This window comes from Maniola hyperantus, chromosome 9, assembly GCF_902806685.2.
Source record: "Maniola hyperantus chromosome 9, iAphHyp1.2, whole genome shotgun sequence".
Lineage (NCBI taxonomy): Eukaryota > Metazoa > Arthropoda > Insecta > Lepidoptera > Nymphalidae > Maniola > Maniola hyperantus.
This window is the reverse complement of record NC_048544.1, coordinates 4,844,093-4,867,232: the sequence shown is the minus strand read 5'-3', so window position 1 is coordinate 4,867,232 and position 23,140 is coordinate 4,844,093. Positions and strand designations below refer to the sequence as shown.

Sequence of the window (23,140 nt, the reverse complement as noted above, 5' to 3'; positions counted from 1 at the left end):
GGTAATTTTGAGGTAAAATAATTAACCGACCCAATGTAAATTTTGTATTTTTAAATTTATTAATAAGGATAGGTTCAAAAGGGCTAAAAAAGCATACAATGAAACAATTTTCGGAATCAGAATTGTGGCTAATTCCGTTGTAAATAATCTCTAATGGCAATGACTAAACTAAAATGACACGCCTAAATCTATTGCTATCTGTTTCATAACGTAACGTTGCTTGCGGAAAGGGATAGCACTAGATTTACCTGTTAATTTAGTTAAGTTTGTGTCGGCCCCAGTAATTAAGTAGCTGGGTATTAATAATTAATTAATCTAAATATATGAAAAGAAAAGGTGACTGATTGACTGATCTATCAACGCACAGCTCAAACTACTGGACGGATCGGGCTAAAATTTGGCATGCAGATAGCTATTATGACGTAGGCATCCGCTAAGAAAGTATTTTTGAAAATTCAACCCCTAAGCGGGTGAAATAGGGATTTGAAATTTGTGCAGTCCACGCGAACGAAGTCGCGAGCATTAGCTAGTTATTGATAATAATGTGACTTAAAAGTATTTTATCTTGAAAATGGAAGAAAATGATAACAAAACACCTCATCATAAGGCTTAAATATTGATCCTAAATAGGATCGTGAATTAATATTGAAAACTTGAAATGATGTTGTTAAATAATAACTACGTGAAATAACAATTGCTAAGCGGCCTAAATCAGGGTATTTCAAAAAAATTTAATGTTCCTAATAATTTTAGAGTGAATTCCTACGGAAACCAGGGTAAAATCAAAAATGTAAATGGAAATACTTATGTGGGATGACAATGACAGCTGCCATTGTCATTGTATTGCAAACTGTCAATGTCGTGGTCATCAATGTGTCATGGCGGTAAAACGTAAAGCATATTTTGCGCGCAGCTTATTTACCTAATCGATCGACAATTTTACTATTTTTATGTATTTAAAATGCCTGGATCAATTATTGCAAGTATCCTTTCGGGAAAATTGGAATGTGATTTGCTGTGTAGATGGTTAAAAAATGACCCGATTGAGGTACCTACATAACCTATTAAAGATTTTGTTGTATTTGTGTTATAATTTTCTATTTATAACATGTTTAAATTATCTTTTAGGCTGCATCAGATGACTGTGTGTTAGTATGTTCGAATACAAATGAATTTGTGGTGTATTTTCTGTCTTATCTGAGGACTCAGACTGACAGGTAGGTCCAAATATTATAATAATTTACTTATCAAAATAACACTACTATGTTATCTTTTCAAAAACATTTCTTAATCTCAATAAGTTCTACGGAAAGCCACTTATTTATCTTTTAAGTCAGTTGAGGAAGAATAGATTGTATTTTATACTTATAGTTGTGAATGACCTTCCTAGTTTATACTAATAATAAATATTTTGTTTTTTCACTACTTTTAGCATTTTACAAACAAACAGCAATGCCTTACTACATCACCAAGGAACACCTGAAAAATCCCTCAGCCAGCGTCAACACCACCGCTCAATCAGTGACCCCACCTGTGACAATGACAAGTCAAACGACAGTCTCACAGTCAAATCTGACAAAAAAACCCAGGAATCTCCCAACCGAGAGCGTAAGAAACAGGGACGACGCGTTAAAACAAAACTGTTCACAGATGAAAAAAGCAAAGAGCACAACCAGTCTCTATCCACGGATGAATCAAGAGTCAGCCTTGGAGTTGAAAGACTCATGCTGTCAAGCACTCCAATGAAAAACGGTTTTAAAGAGTATCCTCAACCTTTGACAAGCCCTGTGACACCTCATTCCCGTTCTTTCAACTTTGAAAGATGCGACACTCCTAGACTAGTAAGGCATTCCAGATCGCAAGATAAAAGTGTCAGCTTAGCTGACTATTTGGTAAACGTTCAACCTAAAAGTTCCAAAAAGAGACGTTCTAAAAATGTCTCAAATGATGACAGTGAAACAAAAGTCGATTTAGATTTGAGTAATTCAGAGATTTTCCCTGAAATTGGTGCAAGGAAATCGAGTTCTCTTAAATCTGAAAGAAGAAGAATCAAGCCAACCAACATAGACAGGAGTAAAAAAAGTTATTCACTAAATAGTTTCACACCAGAAGCATTTCAGCAACCTTCACTGGGTTTGGAAGAAAATTTAGCATTTAAGCCCAATCTACAATCGAAAGAATCATCTAATACTTTCGAGGCTGAAAGACATATTCTAAAACAGGAGAGGCATAAATTAATGGAGAAATTCAACATTCTAAACATGTCTACATCACCTAAAGTCTCTACCCCACAAATCAAAATAACTCAAAAAGATTCCATTGAGAAAAACCATAATTATATAGAAGCCAATTTTAATAAAGTCTTGTATAAGGACAAAATAGATATCTTGGTTGAAATATATGATGTTTTATTGAAAAATAACCTAATATTAAACGTCAATACAGAAATATATTTTCTTGTTACTATTCTGTTGTCGAAGCAATTAGAGGAAGATTATAGACTCTCTGAATCTCAAATTCAAGTAGATATGTGTGATAATATACTTAAACCAATACACAACAGTACATATTTTGCAGTCAAATCGTTATGGAATGAACGAGGAATACTAGAAGTGATCTTAGATAAGAATTCTCTCAAAATATTGGGCGAAAATAAAAAAGTTCGAAGTTTTTACCCAGAACTGGCCAAGTTTTTGCTGAATTCTTATGGATTGAAATGTGAAGCTGAGTCAAACTCTGACAGGTCTAAGATAGGGTGTGATAGTAGGTGTTCAAATGGCATGGTGTGCTTTAACCTTGAGACTGACAATGCAGAGAACTTTCCGTCCATGCTTAGCTTCCAGAACTTCAAGAAACAGAGGGACATGTTTTACGAGATTTTGAGGTAAGACTCATTTATCATTTATCTTTGTTGTCCTTATGGTTCCATAGCTACATTATAAGATTAATACGTCTTTTCGTAACTGGTTATAAAGTAATATTAATCAAGATTTTTTATCCAGGTTTGTAACGTAATAAGAGGTCTTTTTGTAATTGATCACTTGTCGATTTGTAACTTATTATAAAACTAGAAGATGCCCGCGACTTCGTCCGCGTGGATTTAGGTTTTTTAAAATGCCGTGGGAACTCTTTAATTTTCCGAGATAAAAAGTAGCCTATGTCCTTCCCCGGGATATAACCTAACTCTGTACCAAATTTCATCAAAATCGGTTGAACGGTTGGACCGTGAAAAGCAAGCAGACAGACAGACACACTTTCGCATTTATAATATTAGTATGGATGAAAACTGGTTTTCATTTGTCAAATAATCTTGATCTCTTTATCCCACTTATATTGTTTCTCTATATTTAAGTCAGTACAATGTTGTAACTGTATGAAAATATCTTGTAACTGTATCCTTTTGTATGAAAATACTTGTGTATGTGTAAATGTTGTTGGTTAGTCAAATAAAATAAAATAAATAAAATAAAATAAAATAAAACTACAAAATGTTCTAGTTTTAAAAATAATAGAATTGTAAGTTAAATTTAAATCAATAAACCCTTACATTGTAGATGGTACCAAGACTGCCAGAATTCAGGCCTGTCTCGCTCGAGCCTTCGAGCGCGTATCAAAGCCCTGCTGTGTACGGGGACGAGCGCCGCCAACTACGCGCACCTGGCGGCTCTGTTCACGCAGATGCTGCTCGACTCACTGCCACCCAACGAACAGGTGAGCCTAGAGTATCAGTTACAGTAAAATGTACCTAAACACGATTGTTTTAAAGTAGGTATGTAGTTTTTTTAGTTTAACCAATTTTTGCTTGAAGCGCTGACTGTAGCTTATGAACGAATTCAAACCTTAAAGGAATCGTCTTTAGGGTCATTTTACTCTAATTCGATGTTAATGTTCTGTCAATTTTGTCGAGTTTTCAAAGTCATACTAACACAATTGAATCAAATCGATCTTCTCGAATGGCTCTCGATTCTCGCGTGGCGATTTCCTGCGCCGCTCGATTGATGATGGATTATTAGTCAATTCAACCTCAACTAATGATGGATTGATACACACAGTTGCTGCTCGATTCATTGCCACCTAACAAACAGGCAAGTCTAACACATGTCTATAGAGGATACAAATGTATATCAAAAAAATAATAATGTAAAAATATTAATTTATCTTTTAGCTATTATATGTAAAGTGTCAGCCTTAGGCCAAGTAACAATTCATCAAATTCTGCACACATAGACACCCTAATCCATTTAATCTATTAAAAAATGTATGCAAAAACTACATATTAAAACCATCTCATTTCCTCAGGAATCGAAGCTAAGTAAGCTCCAAAGAAGACTGACCTGTTCCTCTGCGTCGGAATCCAATCGACTGCCACATTTCTCTGACAAGGAAATGTTTTATAAGTGAGTTATTCTATGTTCTATCTGTTCTTATAAAAACTAAACTGAATGCAGATGAAATAGAAAAATGAAAATTTCCCAGCTGAAATCAGAATCAGCACTGTATGCTCTTGTGTATCAAGGCATTTTTCAAGCAAACTATTTTCAGATTGCGCCACACATGACACAGTTTATTTCGGCGCTTCTTCTGCTTCAGGCATTATAACTTAAAATGCTCGAGTGGAGGAAGTGCTGGGATAACTAACTCTTAGGTATAACATATGGTGTATGGCATAGTTTTAACATAAACGTTTTTCTTTCTTTTCAAAATAAATAGTTCCAAGTCTTGCTACTCCACTCTATCTGTGAGCGTTGCACCATTAGCTAAGAAAAAATCCGTACTTAATATTACAAATGCCTGTCTATCTGTTTGCTAGTTTTTCCCGGCCCGTTTTTTTAAATTGTGACAAAATTTCGTACAGAGAGAGCTTGCATCCCGAGGGTGGACATAAGTTATTTTTTATCCTGGAAAAGCTAAATCCAAATGTACAAAGTCATGGGCAATACTATTTGGTAAAGGAATAGTTTGAATCTCAGGGACAAATATAGGCTACTTTGTAACCCGGAAATTCAAGAAGTTCCCATGATTTTAAAAAAAAACACATTTATTGAAAAAACATTCAGAGACAAATTCGCCGGCATCATGTAGTAGATTACTATAGATATTCATGCTGCTTCATTTTAAATTACTACTTTGTGTAACGATTTCATGTTTTCAAGAGGGTAGATTTGTTTTTCAGGGAATTCGTAATGTACTCGGAGAATGAGAGTTTTAGAGTGCATCTGCGCGATGCGTTGGCTTCCGAAATTATCGCTTTGGACAGTACACCACTTGGAAATGAATCTTGTAAGTTGTTTTAATTTATTTTCGTATGGAAAATTAAGATAGATAAGTATTTACTTCAATGAAAAAATTAAGGAGACTATTTTAGGATACCTACCTTATACTTACTAAGGTGAAAACCTAAACCTTTTTAAAGTTTTTGAGCTCAACTAGGGTCAAGCTGTAAATTGTCAAGTCTCAAATTCCACTCCACCAATTTTAATCAAACTCCACATAGTATAACTCTGAGTGCGTACGTACGATGCGAATGAGATGCGTACTAAACTAAACTAGTACATACTGTATAAAACATAGTATATTACTGAGTAGATGTTTGAGAAATGGTCCTTCGAACCGGATCATACTAGAAATGAAATTGTCTTAGTTAATTTATTCACATCCTTTTATTTCAGCCAATGAAGCAGATATATCCAAAGAATTCCTCCAGATTTCAAAAAAGCTAGGTCTTTTATCCAAATTCCTGGGATACCTAACCTCTTTGCCCTATGCTCAAATACCGGTGGATGTTTTACTGAAAACTGGTATATTGATTGTGGGCAGTCAAAAGGAGATATTTACTGCGCCTAAGGAAAAAGTTTTAGAAAATAATATAGCCTTGAGAAATTATGTAAGTATTGTGGTAAATAGTAACTAAATATCTATAGGTTTAGTACGAATTGCACATACTCTACAGCGTTGTTCAAATTTCAAAATCTGTAACTTTCATGATCATCATGATCAACCTGACTTCACACACCTTTGAGAACATTATGGAGACCTCTCAGGCATGCAGGTTTCCTCACGATGCTTTCCTTCACCGTTTAAAGCATATATATACATATATTTAATTAATTAAAACGCACATAACTAAAAAGTGTTAGAGTTGTGTGCCCGGGTTCGAACCCCCCATCTTCGATTAGTTCACACACAGTTCGGCTATCACAGGTTCCTGTCCAGTAACTTTGCTATCTCGACAAATTCACATTCACACTTCACATTTTAAATTTTTGTTACAGAGCCAACCGGCCATAGACTTAAACGGAATTTTAACCACAGCCTACGAAAACGGTCGACTCAGCGTAACCCTACCATGGATAGTCCACTACATATCCATGCTAGACTATACTACACTACGCCTCAAATACTACCAAAACCTACTAAACATATTATTCCACATATACAAACTAAAATTCAAACATATAAAGAAAAATACATTAATATATCTCAAATCTGCTTTAGGCTGGCTGTTCGACTTACCACATTTCCCTCAAGAAGCGTTTTACGAAAAGTCCGAATGTTCTGTGATAAATTTTAACATCGACAATATTGATATCAAAATAATCGATTCTTACGATTTGATCGATGAATCGATTTTATTCGAACTCTGTCCTTATTTGAAAGATGTTAATGTATTGGTATCGACGTCGCGAGTGATTCACGACAAAGATGCGGGTAGTTTTAGACATATAACGCCTGTGAGTTTGAGTATGAATTCCGAAGATCGAATACGGAGTAAAGAAAAGGAATTACAGGTAATTTTTTTTTTCTTGTTGTTTGGCGATAGTGCGCAGCGATGCGTGTCTATTTGTTTTTGTTTTGTTGGATTATCTACATTATTTACTATAAATAAAATTAAGCTTGCTTCGCAACATATTATAGAAGAGATGCTATGTGTCGCTTTGACCTTACCAGAGTGAACTAGAGTGAGGGAACTCTCGGTTTGGTCATGAATCGACGATATTATGTCAAATATTAGGCTATGGTGACGTGAAATTAGAGAAAAATAGGGCTACCTAACGTCAAATGTACTAACATTTCACGCCTGCCAGTGACGTAGAAGCTTCGACGTTTTGTTAGAAGTTCCCTAACTGTCTTGAACTGTGACTTTACCGGAAAGTGCCTGGAGTTTTTTTTTGTCTAACAAAGAGTGTTTACAAATTACAATCTTTAAATCGTCCATTTCGAGTCGTAAACAATTTCCCCTTCTAGATTCGATTAGAAGAAGAGCTAATCAAGAGTCAGCCATCATCGACGCGCCGTGTGCTGGAGCTGGTGACGGAGCGCGTAGCATCGGGCGCGGTGAAGGATCTCACTGCGCACGCCTTGGCTGAGGCGAGGCGGAACGCAAGGAAGAACGCTATTGATATCGTTCACAATTGTAAAGATAAGGTAAGACTATTATTTATTTTCATAGCACCTCATCAAATAACCCAATCCATATCCAAACTAATACTATATATACGAAAATCTGTCTCTCTGTCAGCTTTCAACGATCGATTTTTTTGGTACAGAGCTAAATTGCTTGCATTCCCGGGAAGGACAGATAGTTTTGTAGATAACGGATACATACCATGATTAATTAGGTTTTTTTTATTTGTCGATATTTCAACCCAATTGCACTGGTCGTCGTTACCACGGGACTGCCGTGCTGCGAGAGATGAAGTTCGAGCTGTCAAAGGCAATAGTGAACTACCCTCTTTCTTGTTATTTTCGCTGGAACTTCACGAGCTGTCCGGCAAAATACACTCACAACTTCACTGTTAACTTTCGATGTCGTACGATGCCGTCTTGGATTGCATAATTCTACCACTGGATTCGTTACGTTGAAATCTTTAATTTACAGACATTGCTTCTACCAACTCTGCAAGCGATGTACAATGACTGTCTATCGCGATTGCGCTCAGAGGCGTTGGAGACGTGCCGGTCTAACGTGCGCCAGCGAGTGTCCACCGCGCTGGTCGCTCTGCTACCCAACGCCCCGCCGCCCCTGCACGCCGTGGCTGCTAGAGCCTGCTACAGCCGTCTGACCAAGTGGACCAACGATCATTGGTCCACTACTGGTAAGATTTACCCTAAAATAAGGTGTGAAAATACAAGCAAGAAGATATCGCTGTTGCACATGGAGGCGGTAGAGGCGTGCTGGTTCTACGAGCGTCCACCGCGTTGGACGGTTTACCGAAAGGTTTGCGACTTTATCAGTCTATTTGTGTTTTGAATGCAAGTACATCCATTGCCTCGTAACCACTAAAGTAAAGTACCAATAAAGAATTTAATTGCAACAAAGCATCGCTAGTTATTCCGTCTCACTCGCACACTATACAAATTATGTTCTGTGCAAGTGAGATCTAATTTTTACGTTGATCTTTTCTATTCGTTTTCTTATTGGCACACATTATTCTTATTACATGATCTTTTACATACAAATAAGTAACCAATCGTCTGTGGTTTTATTTCAAAAAAACTGGATTTGACCTTTAAATAAAACGACTATCGATCACAATAGCTGAGTCAACACTCCATATAGGCGATAATCTACTCGATGGAGCAAAATCTAAGTATTTCGATAAGTAAAGTGGTCTATGAATTTTATAAGACTTATACAGACCACTTATAATATAAGTGGTCTGTGTTTTACTTGCACTCGAAGGAAATAAATATAAAATTGTTTTGGTCTATGTATCATTATTATTACAGTGGTCCTGTGTAAGAACATAGAAGACGAGATGAACTCTTTGCTAGCATTGGGCGACAGCGCGAATGTGACTCCCAATACCGAAACAGCCTCCGTACTCGCCGCAGAGTTCCATAGCATGCACAGCCCAGCGCACACCATTATCATTCTTAAGGTGAGGAAATAAGCGTGAGATTTCTTTATCAATGACAGCGCGAATGTGACTCCCAACACGGAAACAGCCTCCGTACTCGCCGCAGAGTTTGATAGCACGCCCAGCGCACACCATTATCACTCTTAATGTAAGGAGATAAGCGTGAGAATGCTTTTTTCAACGACAGCACGATAGTAACTCCAAAGTCCCAACACATGTAGTCCGACCTCTTGCACTAATTTGGTGGTCGAAGTGGGACAACGACATCTTTATCTATACATTCATGATCTTACAAAATTTTAGGGATTTCATTAATTTATGCGCAATTCAAACCAAGTAACAACCATAAAGTATATTCCGCTTTCTTAATCATAACATCTCCACCTAGCACCGGCCCACTACTGAGTATACCAAAATGAGAATGATTTAGGCCATAGGCCAAGTGCGGATTTGGAGTCTTCACACACCTTTGAGAATATTGTGGAGAATTGCTTCCTAATATCGATTGTGATTTGTAGGAACAAATCTGCCTTTTGCTGGACTATGAGGAAATCCCGGATCCGTCTGCAGTGCTAGAGTCTTGCGTGAACTGCTGTCAAACCTCCAACGTGCTGAGTCGACCTCCCGCGCAGAGGGCGATACTACAGCTGTCTATTGACTTCTGTTTAGTTTACTGTGAGTACCAGTGGCGAAGGGTGAAAATCTGAAAAAGGGAAGCCGGAAACGTACTTACCTAAAAGAATATCAGCTGTTCGATTTTTCGATCGATTTTTGTTTTCAAAACTTAATTTAGAAAAATTACTATCGTTACGTAACAAGAAATCTGTTAAACAACAATCTATGTGAATTAAGGCCATTTCTGATTTTGGCTTACCAAACTGAATCAAAATTACCGTAAACTTACACTTATAAGTTATTAATCACATCCCCAATTTATTATATCAAAATAAAACACCACTAACAACTTTAAAAACAAACAAGCATGGCCGCTTCACAAAATTCACAAAAACAAATGTATCAAATATCAAATCACCCTTCAAAATACAAAATACTCAAAATAGTAGCATGTACCTGTTAAAACAATAGTATTAATATAATTTTTAATTTGGAGGTATTATAGGGTAACTCGGATCCAACCGAGTTATTTACGTCAATTTTGTCTGACCTGTCAGAGTTCCAAATTCGTATTCGCTACTGGGCCAGATTAAATTGGTTGGTTCTTTACTAGTCAATCGTAGAGCGAGACAGACCTAGTTCGCTCCTTTCGCTTTCGCTAGGGAAATGAAAGAGATAAATACTAATCAAAAATCTAACTAGGGAATCCGATATTTTACGGCTTGTACGGTGTAGGACTGTAGGTGTATGTTACTTACACTAGCTGTTATGCTTTTAACTTAAATTAGTACTTAATAACAAAAAAAAAAATTGCATTTGTGACGATCGAACCTTTGTATTTACGAACGTATTACCGAATTTATGTGAATAGTACCTACTTACGCTATATTACGCCAAGTCTTAAAGGGAAGCCGATAGGAATCGTGTTATATTGACTCTTCGCCACTGGTGAGTACTCAATTTATTAATACATCTCTTTAAATATTTTTCTGTAAACCAGACTAATATTGTAGTGTATTATGTATGTGCAATAAACGTTTCTAAATGAGTAGATAACTAAATAATATCATGAATGTGAAAATGGATTATTTGGTAGCTTTTCTCGGCTCATCTATTTATATCTAAATTTGGTACAGAGATAGCTTGCATCCCAGAGAAGAACTTAAACTACTTTTGTCCCGAAAAATTAAAAAGTTTCCATTGGATTTAAAAAAAATAAGTCCATACGGTCGAAGCCGCGGGCATCATCTAGTATTTCATCAAGATATTTTTCTTAAACTTACGATTTCACTTTCAAATTGTTTAATTTTGATGAAATGGAAATATATCTATATTAAAATGCATCGTTAGAGTAAAATCGAGTTAAAGCGATTATCATACAGTCGTTTATCATCATTAGCATTACCGATTTGTTGTAAAGACCTGAACCGTAAGTTATGAGTATTTAGGTCCATTTCGCTCGGACGTTATTCTTCCAGTAAGCAGACACAAATCCAAGATAAGCGAGATCCTGCCCAAACTACACACTATATGGGATACTTGCTGTCCTGATCGCAAACCCAACACCCCTGAAGATCTGGACCCCCCAGAAAGGAGACTGGAACTGTCTCCTACCTTCCGGAACTTTGAAGACGAGCGTGCCCCCACGCCTCAGTCCGATGAAGAGGTCATTGACGTTAAGGAGATCAAGGTCATTGAAGTTAAGGAAATCAAAGGTAAGCGAGGTACTGTCCAAACTGCATACAATACGAGACACTTGCTGTCCTGACGGCAAACTAAAGCCTGAGGATCTGGACCCCCCGATAGGAGGTTGGAATTGTCCTCCTTTTGGAACTTCGAGGACGAGCGCGCACCCACTCCTCAGCCTGATGAAGAGGTCATTGAGGTTAAGGAGATTAAGGTCATTGAAATTAAGGAAGTCAAAGGTAAGCAAAATCCTGCCCAAATTACACACTATATAGGACATCTGTTGTCCAGACCGTAAACGCAACACCCCTGAAGATTTGGACCCCCCGGAAAGGAGACTGGAACTGTCCCCAAACCCTCCGGAACTTTGAAGACGAGCATGTCTCCACTCCTCAATCTGATTTAGAGGTCATTGAGGTTAAGGAGATCAGGGTCATTGAAGTAAAGGAAGTCAAAGGTAAGCGAGATCCCGCCATAACTACACACGATATTAGTATAAGACCCCTGCTTTCCTGATCGCCAAGCGTCACACAGAGAACGGACAGGAGGCTGGAACTGTCCCCATCTTCCATAACTTCGAGGACGAACGTGCCCTCACTCCTCAGATGCAGAACTCGTAGTCTGATGAACAGGTCCTTGCGGTTAAGAAAATCAAGGTTATTGAAGTAGAAGTCTAAGCACAGAATAAAAGGTTTACTCTGCAAAGACGTTTAAAATTTAAATAAGTTGCTACTTTTGTTAGGAACGCAAAAAAGCTTGTACAGCACTGCAACCCAAAATTTTATAAATGCTTCTCTTTCTATCTGCCTTATCTCTCTTTCTCTCCATCACAGAAGAGTTACGCTAGTGCCGTCGAAGGGGCAACCCGCCATAAGTATGTTACGAGACCACGTGAGCCTGGCCTGGTATTATGCCCTATATATATATGGCCCTATGATCTACGGTTTAGTTTAGTAAATGCAGATTTTTTTTGCACTTGAATATGGTAATACAGAGAAGCATTTCATTCTTCCAGTTCTACCATCAGTGGAAACCCCATCAAAACAAGCACAGGAGTCAGAATCGAACGGTCTATTGGAGTTCTTCGACCGCATACTATGTCCGCGCAACATAGTGTTGCTGAGTGATACGAAATGCAAGGCCAGTGAAGTTTGGGAGGCACTGGCCGATGTGTTGGTGTTTCTACTGAAGAACAACTATTTGACTGAGGATTCTTTGACGGAGCAATGTTTAGCTGTTTACAGACAAGACTGGCCGCAGGTACGTTGCTTTGATATTGCACCCTTAAATCAAAACTTTCTTCTCAAAAAATACTTTTTCAGAAACTAAGATAAACTGATTTTTGATAATCTAAGATATTAAAATTCTAAAAAAATTCAAAAGGAACTATTGTGTTTTGAATATACAAATTCCCATAAAAAATTGAGTAAGGGATCATAAAATGATGTTATCTCAGAATGCGAGTTTTATGAGTAGTTGGTTTTTCTCAGTAGGAAAGGCATTCTGTCACTCATACCTATGTGTCGTTTTGTCGGTCTCAACGACAGAAACAAAGCTCTACGAAACCGCTATCTCTTTCTAAAGGTCGATGTACAATATTTTCGGCCGCGTACTGTAAGAGTTTTATTGAAAATCCTTCTATATTTTCTATTGCACAATTAGGAAGCCTGCTTATCATAAAAGCGTGTTTTTTAAACCTGATTGATTTCTTTCAGAATATTCTGGAAAACCTCTCAACCTGTATGAAGTCAGTGTCTTCGCGATGGTCCAGATCGTCCACGGGCAAGTTTACGTTGTTTTTAGACTTCTTAGCGGACTATTGCAACGATATGGACTATGACTTAGTCGAATAAATACTTAGTATGTATTCCGTTCACATTATTTCATTCCAGTTAAAATTTTACCGCTACAGACAACATAGGAGTAGGTCCTGCGGTAGTAGAGCGGTGCGGGAGGGGTGTGATGACGTGACGCGAGAGCTCAGTGATTCGTCAACTTGTGACAACTTCCACCCTCCCGCACCGCTCCACTACCGCGGGAGCCTCCTCAGTTATGCGCTATACCTATAGCCTGGTATGGATTTCCCAGTATTTGAAACGTTCCAGACTGGACTGGAATGCCATTTTGGAATAATGTGGAATCGCTATATAGGGTATCTACAATCGAGAAGCTAATAAAAAAAGTATAAGTGGAGGTAGTTTGTGAAATTGTTGTAAAAAATGAGAATATTTTAAAATGTGTGGATTGGTTTACAAAAAAATTAATTCGTAGGGAAATGACAATTCAATGACATGTAAATTTTAAACATGTTTCATACATGACATAATTTCTCGAAGAATCCGTATTATGAAAAACTGGCAAGCGGATGCAAGAATTGCGTTGCAATGAGACATACAGTGCGACAAGGCTCTATTGGCACTTGAATGACATTGACAGGGGGGCGCTGTTGGAGAACAAAGGCTTACAATATTCAAATAAGAACAAAGGGGACACTTGACGGCAACGTTAGTTCCGATTATCGCCACGCGCCAAGATAGCCTTGTCGCACTGTAATTGCTTTAAGACTGTATGAAAACTATCAAGTTGACTAAAAGTTGCGTTTCACGCGTGGTTACGACTTGAATGTCAAAGAAAATACATGCTCCCAATATATTAAATGAACAAACTACTTTGTTTTGTTGTGTACCAGGCTATAGCCGGGGATCAATTCCTGTTTTTAGCAGTCAGTGGGTACATCTTAGCGTCACGGCAGACTATAGTTGGGCCAACACAAACGTGCGAATCATAAATTATTTTTATCAGACCTCTCGCTCGCGCTTACAGGCCTTATGGAACTGGAACCTGATGCTCTGTAGGGCGATTTCGTAAAATCTGCATCAATCATTATTACAATCTCAATTGTTGTGATTGGCTGAATTTGTACGATTCTTGTTGCAACAATGCATTGTAGCCAATAGTAAGCGAGCGTCAACCAATCAGAGGTGATTGGGATCGTGATATTGTAGCTGTCATTCTACCGCAATCGAGCAGCAGGTGTTGTGTGTAACAGTAAAAAAAAGGATTTATCGCTAGTCGATAGGAAGTTATAAAGAACGAGGGGAAACGATACAAAATTAGCTACCAGCTACCTGTGTCCGAACGGCATCCCTTTATCGATAATGACTTCTTCAGTATTCTCACAGCCCTGTGATAGTAATGATTTATGAGTTACTAGCTGATACCCGCGACCTTTTACGCGTGGATTTAGGTTTAACAGAATGGCATGGGAACTCTTGATGCTGATAGCTGATGCCCGCGACTTCGTCCGCGTGGAATTAGGTTTTTAAAAATCCCGTGGGAACTCTTTGATTTTCCGGGATAAAAAGTAGCCTATGTCACTCTCAAGGTCTTAAACTATGCCCATGCAAAAATCACGTCGATCCGTAGCTCCGTTGCGACATGATTGAAGGACAAACCAACAAACAAACCCACTTTCGCATTTATAATAGGGGTAGTGATGACCTAGTTCCCACGTTTGTGATGGCCCGACTATAGTATGTAATGTGGACGCCTTCATATAAAGGTTTGGCTGCGATATCCTTCTGACGCACTACGACACATCACAACACAGTAGTTTAATTGCTTCTTTAATCTATTATAGTGTTGTGAACATTTTTATCAATTTTATCGTGCGTAAATAGATTTTAGAGTGAAAAAATATGACAAATAATATAACATAGCAACACCAATTTGAATGTCTTATAAATGTTAGGTATTTTACGAGTATATGTAGAGTATATACTAGATGAAAAAGCTAGATTTATACACGTATTTTCAAAAATATTTTAAATCTTAACTGTAGAACTAGGCTGAGATCTATAGATACATACTTTGACTTTGCTCAGAGTTAAAAATGTACCAATATGTCTCGTTTTAGCTCTATCTTATGTCTGAGTTGAGTAGTCAAACTATGGACTCTATAAATCTCAGTCAGGGAAAAAGAGAATGAAAACAAACTTTTTAACCGACTTAAGATAAAGAGGGATTTTATTATTAGATACGCATTTTTATTACCACAATATGAAAATTGTGTAGGCGTATGAATTTTAAATGAGTACATTGTTGTTAAATTTTTTCTTGTTCTAAATAATATTATTAAAGTAAAATGAAGAAGTAAGAAATATTATTAAATTCTTTTGTACATTATAGCAAATACGTTTTTGTAAATATTTTGTAATCGTTTTAGCATGTTTGTAATTACTATTTTTTTAGAATTTGTGATTCATATTGATACGGAGATAATCGGGCATTTTAAAATCATGGTTGGAAGAATAATCTAGTGTGTGGCATCGTTTACGTGTTTGAGTTTTGAATGTTATTGCAGCAAATAAGCCCCCCAGTCTCAAGTTATTTTAAATTTAGTAGATACGGGTGGCGCCAAACTTTTTGATTGCTCTGAAACGGTGACGAGTATTGTCGCATTAGGGGTGATTTATGCTAACTCGTGGCGGGTGCGGGCCGTGCCACGGACGAGGCATGGATTCAAACATCAGGAACATTTCATATGCAGCAGTATGGCGTCTGTGCACGGACACGGCACGGTGAAGCATCATCATTAAGGGCAGTGTACTTGCCGGCCACGTGGTCCTAGATCAGTACCCTTATTATAAATGCGAAAGTGTGTTTGTTTGTTGGTTTGTTGGTTTGTCCTTCAATCACGTCGCAACGGATTGACGTGATTTTTTGCATGGGTATAGATAAAGACCTGGAGAGTCACATAGGCTACTTTTTATCCCGGAAAATCAAAGAGTTCCCACGGGATTTTTAAAAACCTAATTCCACGCGGACGAAGTCGCGGGCATCAGCTAGTATTCTATATAATGTATTGTTGTCTCTGGCGGTCCTGACTTTTCTTACAGTATACGCGGCCGAAGGTGATGAACATCGGCCTTTATCTTTGTAGAGCGTTATCTCTGTGATACCTATATGACGCTTTGTCGGTCTCAACGACCGAGACAGTGTATACAAATCTGCTGTCTCCTAAAGATCAATGTTCATCACTTTTGGCCGCGTACTATACCCCCCGTTCCCACTTGTCGTTTGTCGCTAGATGTTCCAGTGGCAGTACATATTGACACAAAATCGGTTTCCGTCAAGTGTGAATGAACAGCTTCATATAAAATGTTTTGCTACTGGAACATCAAGTGACAAACGACAAAAGTGGGAACGGGCGGTTACTCGGTTCGCCGATTGCGAAAGTTTGTGCTTATCACTATTTTTTTTAAATTCTGATACAAGTTAGCCCTTGACTGCGATCTCACCTGATGATAAGTGATGATGCAATCTAAAATAAAAGCGGGCTAAGGAAGGGGTACGGCAGTTGTATTAAAAACCCATACCCTTGATTGGTTTCTACACGGCATCGTACCGTAACGCTAAACGGTATGAATGGTATTATGGCTGTGATAGTAATTTTGCCAATAGCGAAACAGCGACAGCACTGATGGCAATCGTCATACTGTAGCTGTCAAACGATAAAAGCGACGAGTAATTTACTCTCAAGATGTATCACAGCATACTTCACGCGTATTTGTTCCCAAGTGGGGTAAAGTTATTTATGTACGTCGCAAACAAGCGGGCCGGTTCAACTTCAGACCGATCAATAAGTTTGGTGTCACCTATAATTAGACTGAAAAAGTGGTTTTGACCATTGATATCGAATTGAATGCAAAGCTTATTTTTAAATAACAAAAATACATTATGCCAATACATTTACTGCCATTTTTGTTAGAGCTTAGATTTAATAAAATGTTAATATTATTCATCTTGGGAGTCTTTTAACATTTTATACGCGTTGATTTAGTTTTGAAAAATATTGCGAAGTCAGCCCATTTCTTAATGGGCTTACTTCGCAATATTTTGTTCTTCGCAATATTCTTAAGTGTTCAGTTGTCGAATCCACGCGATTAAATGTGAAAAGACTCAATGCAATAAATTTTATGTTGAATTGAATCAGTTAATTATAATGGAAAATAAATATCTGCATTTTATCTTGCATTGTTATAGAGTTCGTTGTTTACAAGATTCCGAGTAGGTACGCTCACTGCCGCATGCCGCTATCAGCGCCAAAATGGCGAAAATCAAGTTGCTTCAAAGATAGGTCGGCAATTGGGATGATGACTGTCAAAAATAAATTGTTTCTTACGAACTATTACATAGAGGGTCTTCCAAAATTCGTAAAATCCACGTCCGGTGTTAGTTTTAAGCTTGCTAACCATTTTAAATTATTGATTTAACTAAAAAAAGTACGTCAAATTACGTCAAACGTTTATGACGTCACATCTGTATATTACATACAAGCTCCCTATAAGCAAACGTTTTGACGTTTGATAATAAGTCGCCGATTTGACTAGGTACCTAGTCATCATCCCTATTGCCGGTCCAGCGTACTTGTATTAGTAGAGGTCAGTGGTATATGAGGTAATATTAATAATTAATTAATCTTGCAATTTTAGGGTCAAAAACTGAACCCTTTTCGTGTCTAGGTAGATATGTATTGTTGTACGCTTTTTGTACTATTTATTTGTGCAATTAAACCTGTATATAAATCAGTATTGTAGTTTTCATTTACTGAACTCATAACTGTTCATATTACATGGCGTATGAAATTCTCGCTCTTAGTCGGTTTTTTTCATTTAACTCGCTAAAATAAAAATGAACATTTCAATTATCTGAGTAATTTTAATCTGTATATTTTTGTAACCATGTGGACAGTCGCTCCTTGATGGGTTGGCCGTGTGTGGGGTGAGGGACAGTGGTCATGTCTGAAGAACAGTTGCCTTTGTTCGCGGGGAACCAATCTGTAAATCCATTGAAGCCCTACGTCATCTTCACGGACGAGAGAATCACGGAGATCTCTCGTTTCGCCGCCACCAAATTCGATACAACTCGTATATAGGCATGTCTATACGGGGCGATACTATCGCCGGTTACGGCAACAGCGGATTGGTGGCTGAGATCTGATAGCGTACTTTGACTTTGCTCAGACTTAAGACATTGTTCCAACGAGACAGCGCTATATCGCTGACATAAATCTGTCTCATTTCAACTGAAACGCAAGTCCGTAAGTCTTTCTGATCGTGAAGTTCCTTGTCTTGCTTTGTTGAACAGAGCAACCGAGAGTTTGTCGCTGGTTTTCCCGGTAGGTACGTATATATATAGGAAAGGCATCCCGAACCAGTGCAGTGGTAGATGCATTTGACGATTCAAAAGTACCTACTCATAAAAGTTTATGGAGTTTAACTTCTTTCAGTCTTGAATGAACCTACCTACCTACTTAACTATCTAATTTAATTTAGCACTCATTAAGTCTTATAAAATAGACGATACTTACAGTATCCTGAAAAATAATAAAACATCATATTTAGAGCATAATTTTATTACCTACTATTTATTTTACTTTTGCTCTAAGCTTTTATTTTATCTATTCTATACATAATTAGCGATTGACCTAGGCAATCCTGAATTATGTATTTAAATGTGCTTGGATAAAATAAAAACAATAAGCATGTTCGTTATAAAATCTGCCTTAACGTCAAAGAAGTTATACTGCATCCGCGCTAAGATTAGGTAGGTTTCTACCTACACACACTAATTATTATTTTTCCTGCACTCATGTGTTACTGTTATGCATGTACGAGTGTCTCTTAACCCCCTCCCCCCCTCCACTTGTCGTTTGTCGGGCCCGGATTTAAATCGGATGTTCCAGTGGCAGAACATTTTATATGGAGCTATTCACACTTGTCGGAAATCGACTTTGTGTACTGCCACTGGAATATGAAACGACAAGTGGGAACGGGGGGTTACGCGTTTCTGCGAGAAGCGATTTGTTAAGCATTTAAGGGAGCTTTAAGTAAATAACTAAAAGTTACTTACTCTTTAAGTTATGTATGCAGTTAGCAAGTTCCAAGTAGCACATGTTTTCGAAGGTCTTGTACTCGTATTTGTACGCCGACTTGTACCCTGGTATTAGCCGCATGCCGCAAACGGGGCCGTAACTAGATATTATAAGGAAAATAAAGACATCACTTTGTAATGATTTCGATAGCGTCTGTCAACCTAGTGGGGGGCTTTCAACGTTGCGCTTTCCGGTGCGAGGTCGACATTGATAGCGCCTTGGGACCACAATGTCTATCGTTTTGTCGAACAATGTCTATTGCCACCTCAACTTCGCAACCTTCGCACATAGAGAAACTCCAAGCATAATAGCTCTCTCCATCTGCATAATAAATCATCACTGATCTGCATCGCCAGCTAAGTGGCTCTGTGCTTTCTTATGTTATAGTTAGCGAGCATGTCTCGGATCCATGGATCCATGTCACTTAGTTAAAAGTGGTTAAAAGCACAAACAACTTGTAGTTACTTCGTACTAATAAATGACAGATCTACGCACAGTTACTTTACTCTAGTAGATAGGGCTTCAGATTGCATTGGAAGTTGGAAGTAAAACACCATAACAACACTATATAGTAGGGCCATTACGAACGTGCTAACTACTATATTGTGCTTGCACCTTTACTTACTCCCGATAGAGTTCTACACATATTTGATTGCATTCCCTGTGTAATGTTGAGCCAGTGTTTAAAATAAATCGTGTTGGATGTTTGGTTGATTCCTTTCTGCAATAAAAAAACTGATTAAATACAGAGAATTATTTAAAAAACCGGTGAATTGAATGTTTTACTTTAAATGATAACCCTTACCTGTAATACACCCAGTCACCATTGGCCCAGTATGGTTCATAATAGGTATCAATTTTCACTTTATGGTTGATTCCTTGGGCTCGCGGAGGTTCCAGAGAAGGAGGAGATTTAAAATAACAATAGGCTTATTTTAATACTAGCTTATGCTCGCGACTTCGTCCGCATAGACTACAAAAATTTCAAACCACTATTTCACCCCTTTATAGGTGTTGAACTTTCAAAAATCCCTTGTTAGTGGATGCCTACGTCATAATAGCTATCTGCATGCCAAATTTTAGCTCGATCCGTCCAGTAGTTTGAGCTGTGCGTTGATAGATCAGTCAGTCAGTCAGTCACCTTTTCCTTTTATATATTTAGATTAAACAGAAAAACATACCTACTTACATAATAATTTGAAACGCACGTGCAGTCAAATGACCGGCGATCTATCGTTTTACTCATAGGTATAGGTAGGTACGTATAAACACCGTGCCATGCAAATATATGGCTACTTATCTTGTTTGCAGTCACACACAATCCTATGTTTGTCTTCACTTTTTAATTAAGTAGGTAACTAAATGTGTGCACTGTGAAATCTATATATTATCTGCAAATAATCTAGCGGCTGAGCTCGTCTCATCCTGAGAGGGGAGTGGAGCCCGTGCTCAGAAGTGGAGCTAGAGATGGGTTGTGATGTTGTTGATGAATTTACTTATCTTCGATAAATTTTAAGGGTGATGTTATTTGCATGAGGTGGAGTTGTTCCATTTATTGATTTTGTATTTATGCTCAATAAATTCCAACTTAATATTATATCTGCAAAACATATTGGATTTCACTGGAGAGGTGAAATATAAGTTCACACTTTTGAAACGATTTATAAAACTATCGTGAGTGATTTTTCAATTATAAATCTAGAAAGTTAGCCCGACTAGTTTCGAACCCACCCGGGGTCCTTTTTCACAGGGACTTCAGTTCGCGAACGTCCACTAAATACGTGAGTAAAGACGGTTTCTTTTACATTTATAGTGCTACTAGTCGATGCTCGCGACTTCGTCCGCGTGGATTTAGGCTTTTAAAAATCCCGTGGGAACTCTTCGATTTTCCGGGATAAAAGGTAAGCTATGTCCTTCCCCAGGATGCAAGCTATCTCTAGCAACAAATTTCGTCAAAATCGGTTGAACGGATGGGCCGTGAAAGGCTAGCAGACAGACAGACAGACACACTTTCGCATTTATAATATTAGTATGGATAAAACGATGAAATATTACCTATGTTACAAAACATAGTTTTATAACGGTTAAGTTTTGTAAAGGTTGGGGAAAACATAAATAGACTTACCACTGAAATCCGCGCCACGTCCAATCGCCTCGCCACGTTTAGAGATCCTAATTTATTTAAATCAGGTAGTTACCTGATAAATAAATTAGAGAATAAATTAGGATCTCTAAACGTGGCGAGGCGAGTGGACGTGGCGCGGATTTCAGTGGTAAGTCTATTTATGTTTTCCCCAACCTTTACAAAACTTACAAACTTACTTACTTTATTTACTTTTTTACAAAAATAAGTAGGTACCTACCTACCTAACATAACTAAATATAAATAATAATATAACAACTTACAAGAAACCAAAATTAAAATACTATTCAAACAGACTTTACTCATTCTTCTAGATTGTAAATTGATTAAAGAAATTCAATTTACACGGTCAATAAAAATAGTTAATAAATTCTTAAGTTCTTTATTAGATACCTAGCTACATTTACATAGCAAAAGGGCAAACAGTGAAAACACAATAATATAGGTACCTACCTATTGTAAAAAAATTACAGTTAGTAGGTAGTTAGGCAGTTACCTACCTGTAATATTAATTTTATTATATTCTAAACAGCTGCCTGTTTAGCCTGCAAGCTGCAGGCTTTCCCTTATTATAGGTTTATTTTAGGTTATTATTCAAAATTATGTACAAGGTGGACAAGTTACAACTTCTGCTCCTACAACAACAACGCCAGCTATAGTAGCGACAGGTCGAGATGGCAATCGGGGTGGAGACGCCCCGCACAGCCCCTGCACTAGTCCAGTGCGAGATAGCGGGTGTGCGGGGCGTCCCCCCGCCTCATACCCTGATTGGAGCCAGATTGCAATCTCGACCTGTCACGTACCTACTTACTATATGCATTTATTATTAGGAATTTATGGTGCTACACGCGGTCGACTAGTCGCCCGGCAACTCATTCGACGGCGACCGTTAGAATCTGTAACTTCTGTGGAAGGTACCTACGGCAACTTCCATATAAATTACAGATTCTGTCGACTGAGTTGCCAGGCAACTATCATGACTGTGCGTAATAGCTTTTGGGACGTTATGTTTATTGGCTTTGTCTTGTTTTTGTATCGTGTAGAAAACGAAATACAAAGGAGTAAAAAGATAGAATCCAGAGTCGTAAAGCTAGTTAAAAAATAACATTCAAAGATTGCTAGAATCCAGAGCCGTAAATCCAGAAAAAAGGATATGTCATTTTGACAACGTCATGTGCCACTTTAATTTAGTGTTTCCACTTTTACGGATTTCGCCCTATTTTAAGACGAAACAACTAATACTTATTAGCTACGGTTTTAGGCATTTGATTTAGATTAGGGATAATATAAGGGGAATTTAAGGTAAAAGTCTCGTATATTTTTACACTCAAACAACGTAAACTTTAGCATTTTTATGGTTCCATACCTAAAAAGGAAAAACGGAACCCTTATAGGATCACTTTATTGTCTGTTTGTCTGTTCGTCGTCGTGTCAAGAAAACCTACAGGGTACTTCCCGTTGTTGACCTAGAATCATGAAACTTGGTAGGTAGGTCCTATAGCATGAATAAATCCGAAACCGTGAGTTTGTAGTTAAATCACTTTAAAGTTTAAATTTAACAAAAATAAAGTAATTTGAAAGATTTTAGGCAAATTTAGGGCGAATTCCTACAGAAACTAGGGTAAAACCAAACTCGAATGTGGCAATACCATTTTTAATTGTCAAAAAATCATAAAAGCCTTCTGGCTTTTTTGAAGCCAGAGCCGTAAAACCAGTGGCCCTATCGCGGTTGTTTGACAGCTACAATGTCACGATCGCAATCATCTCTGATTGGTTAATGCTCGCTCACTATTGGCCACAATGCATTGTTGTAACAAGAATCGCACAAATTCAGCCAATCAGAACAATTGAGATTGTAATAATGATTGATGCAGGTTTTAGACAATCGCCCTACAGTTT

The 23,140-nt window shown here is 37.8% G+C and overlaps 1 protein-coding gene and 1 long non-coding RNA gene across 3 annotated transcripts; one reads left to right on the top strand and one right to left on the bottom strand.

The window, feature by feature from the left end:
• Positions 1 to 874: 874 nt before the first annotated feature.
• dlt (codanin-1 like protein dlt) lies at positions 875 to 17,752 on the top strand. Of its 2 annotated transcripts, XM_069501032.1 has the most exons (15): positions 875 to 1,048; positions 1,129 to 1,217; positions 1,433 to 2,884; positions 3,555 to 3,711; positions 4,300 to 4,397; positions 5,174 to 5,280; positions 5,670 to 5,884; positions 6,273 to 6,788; positions 7,246 to 7,425; positions 7,880 to 8,096; positions 8,731 to 8,882; positions 9,380 to 9,536; positions 10,955 to 11,191; positions 12,178 to 12,422; positions 12,878 to 17,752. In XM_069501032.1, the coding sequence occupies exons 1-15, from the start codon at positions 962 to 964 to the stop codon at positions 13,013 to 13,015; spliced, it is 4,047 nt and encodes a 1,348-aa protein (XP_069357133.1). In that variant the 5' UTR covers positions 875 to 961; the 3' UTR covers positions 13,016 to 17,752. The 2 variants fall into 2 exon arrangements, with proteins under 2 accessions (XP_069357133.1, XP_069357134.1); XM_069501033.1 differs by lacking the exon at positions 1,129 to 1,217 and having other exon boundaries at positions 898 to 1,048.
• A 140-nt stretch (positions 17,753 to 17,892) lies between these two features.
• On the bottom strand, positions 17,893 to 19,819 carry LOC117984907 (uncharacterized). Its single transcript, XR_004673914.2, has 3 exons — positions 19,724 to 19,819; positions 19,077 to 19,198; positions 17,893 to 18,001 (listed from the first exon to the last, which is right to left on the bottom strand). It is a non-coding gene; the product is annotated as an uncharacterized lncRNA (long non-coding RNA).
• Between the last annotated feature and the right edge of the window lie 3,321 nt (positions 19,820 to 23,140).

Bases quoted from the DNA above. Each gene is read 5' to 3' on its own strand.
- dlt (XM_069501032.1), top strand. From the start codon at position 962: ATGCCTGGATCAATTATTGCAAGTATCCTTTCGGGAAAATTGGAATGT. The intron at 3,712-4,299 runs GTGAGCCTAGAG...TCATTTCCTCAG, and splicing joins CACTGCCACCCAACGAACAG to GAATCGAAGCTAAGTAAGCT. The intron at 11,192-12,177 runs GTAAGCGAGGTA...TCATTCTTCCAG, and splicing joins TGAAGTTAAGGAAATCAAAG to TTCTACCATCAGTGGAAACC.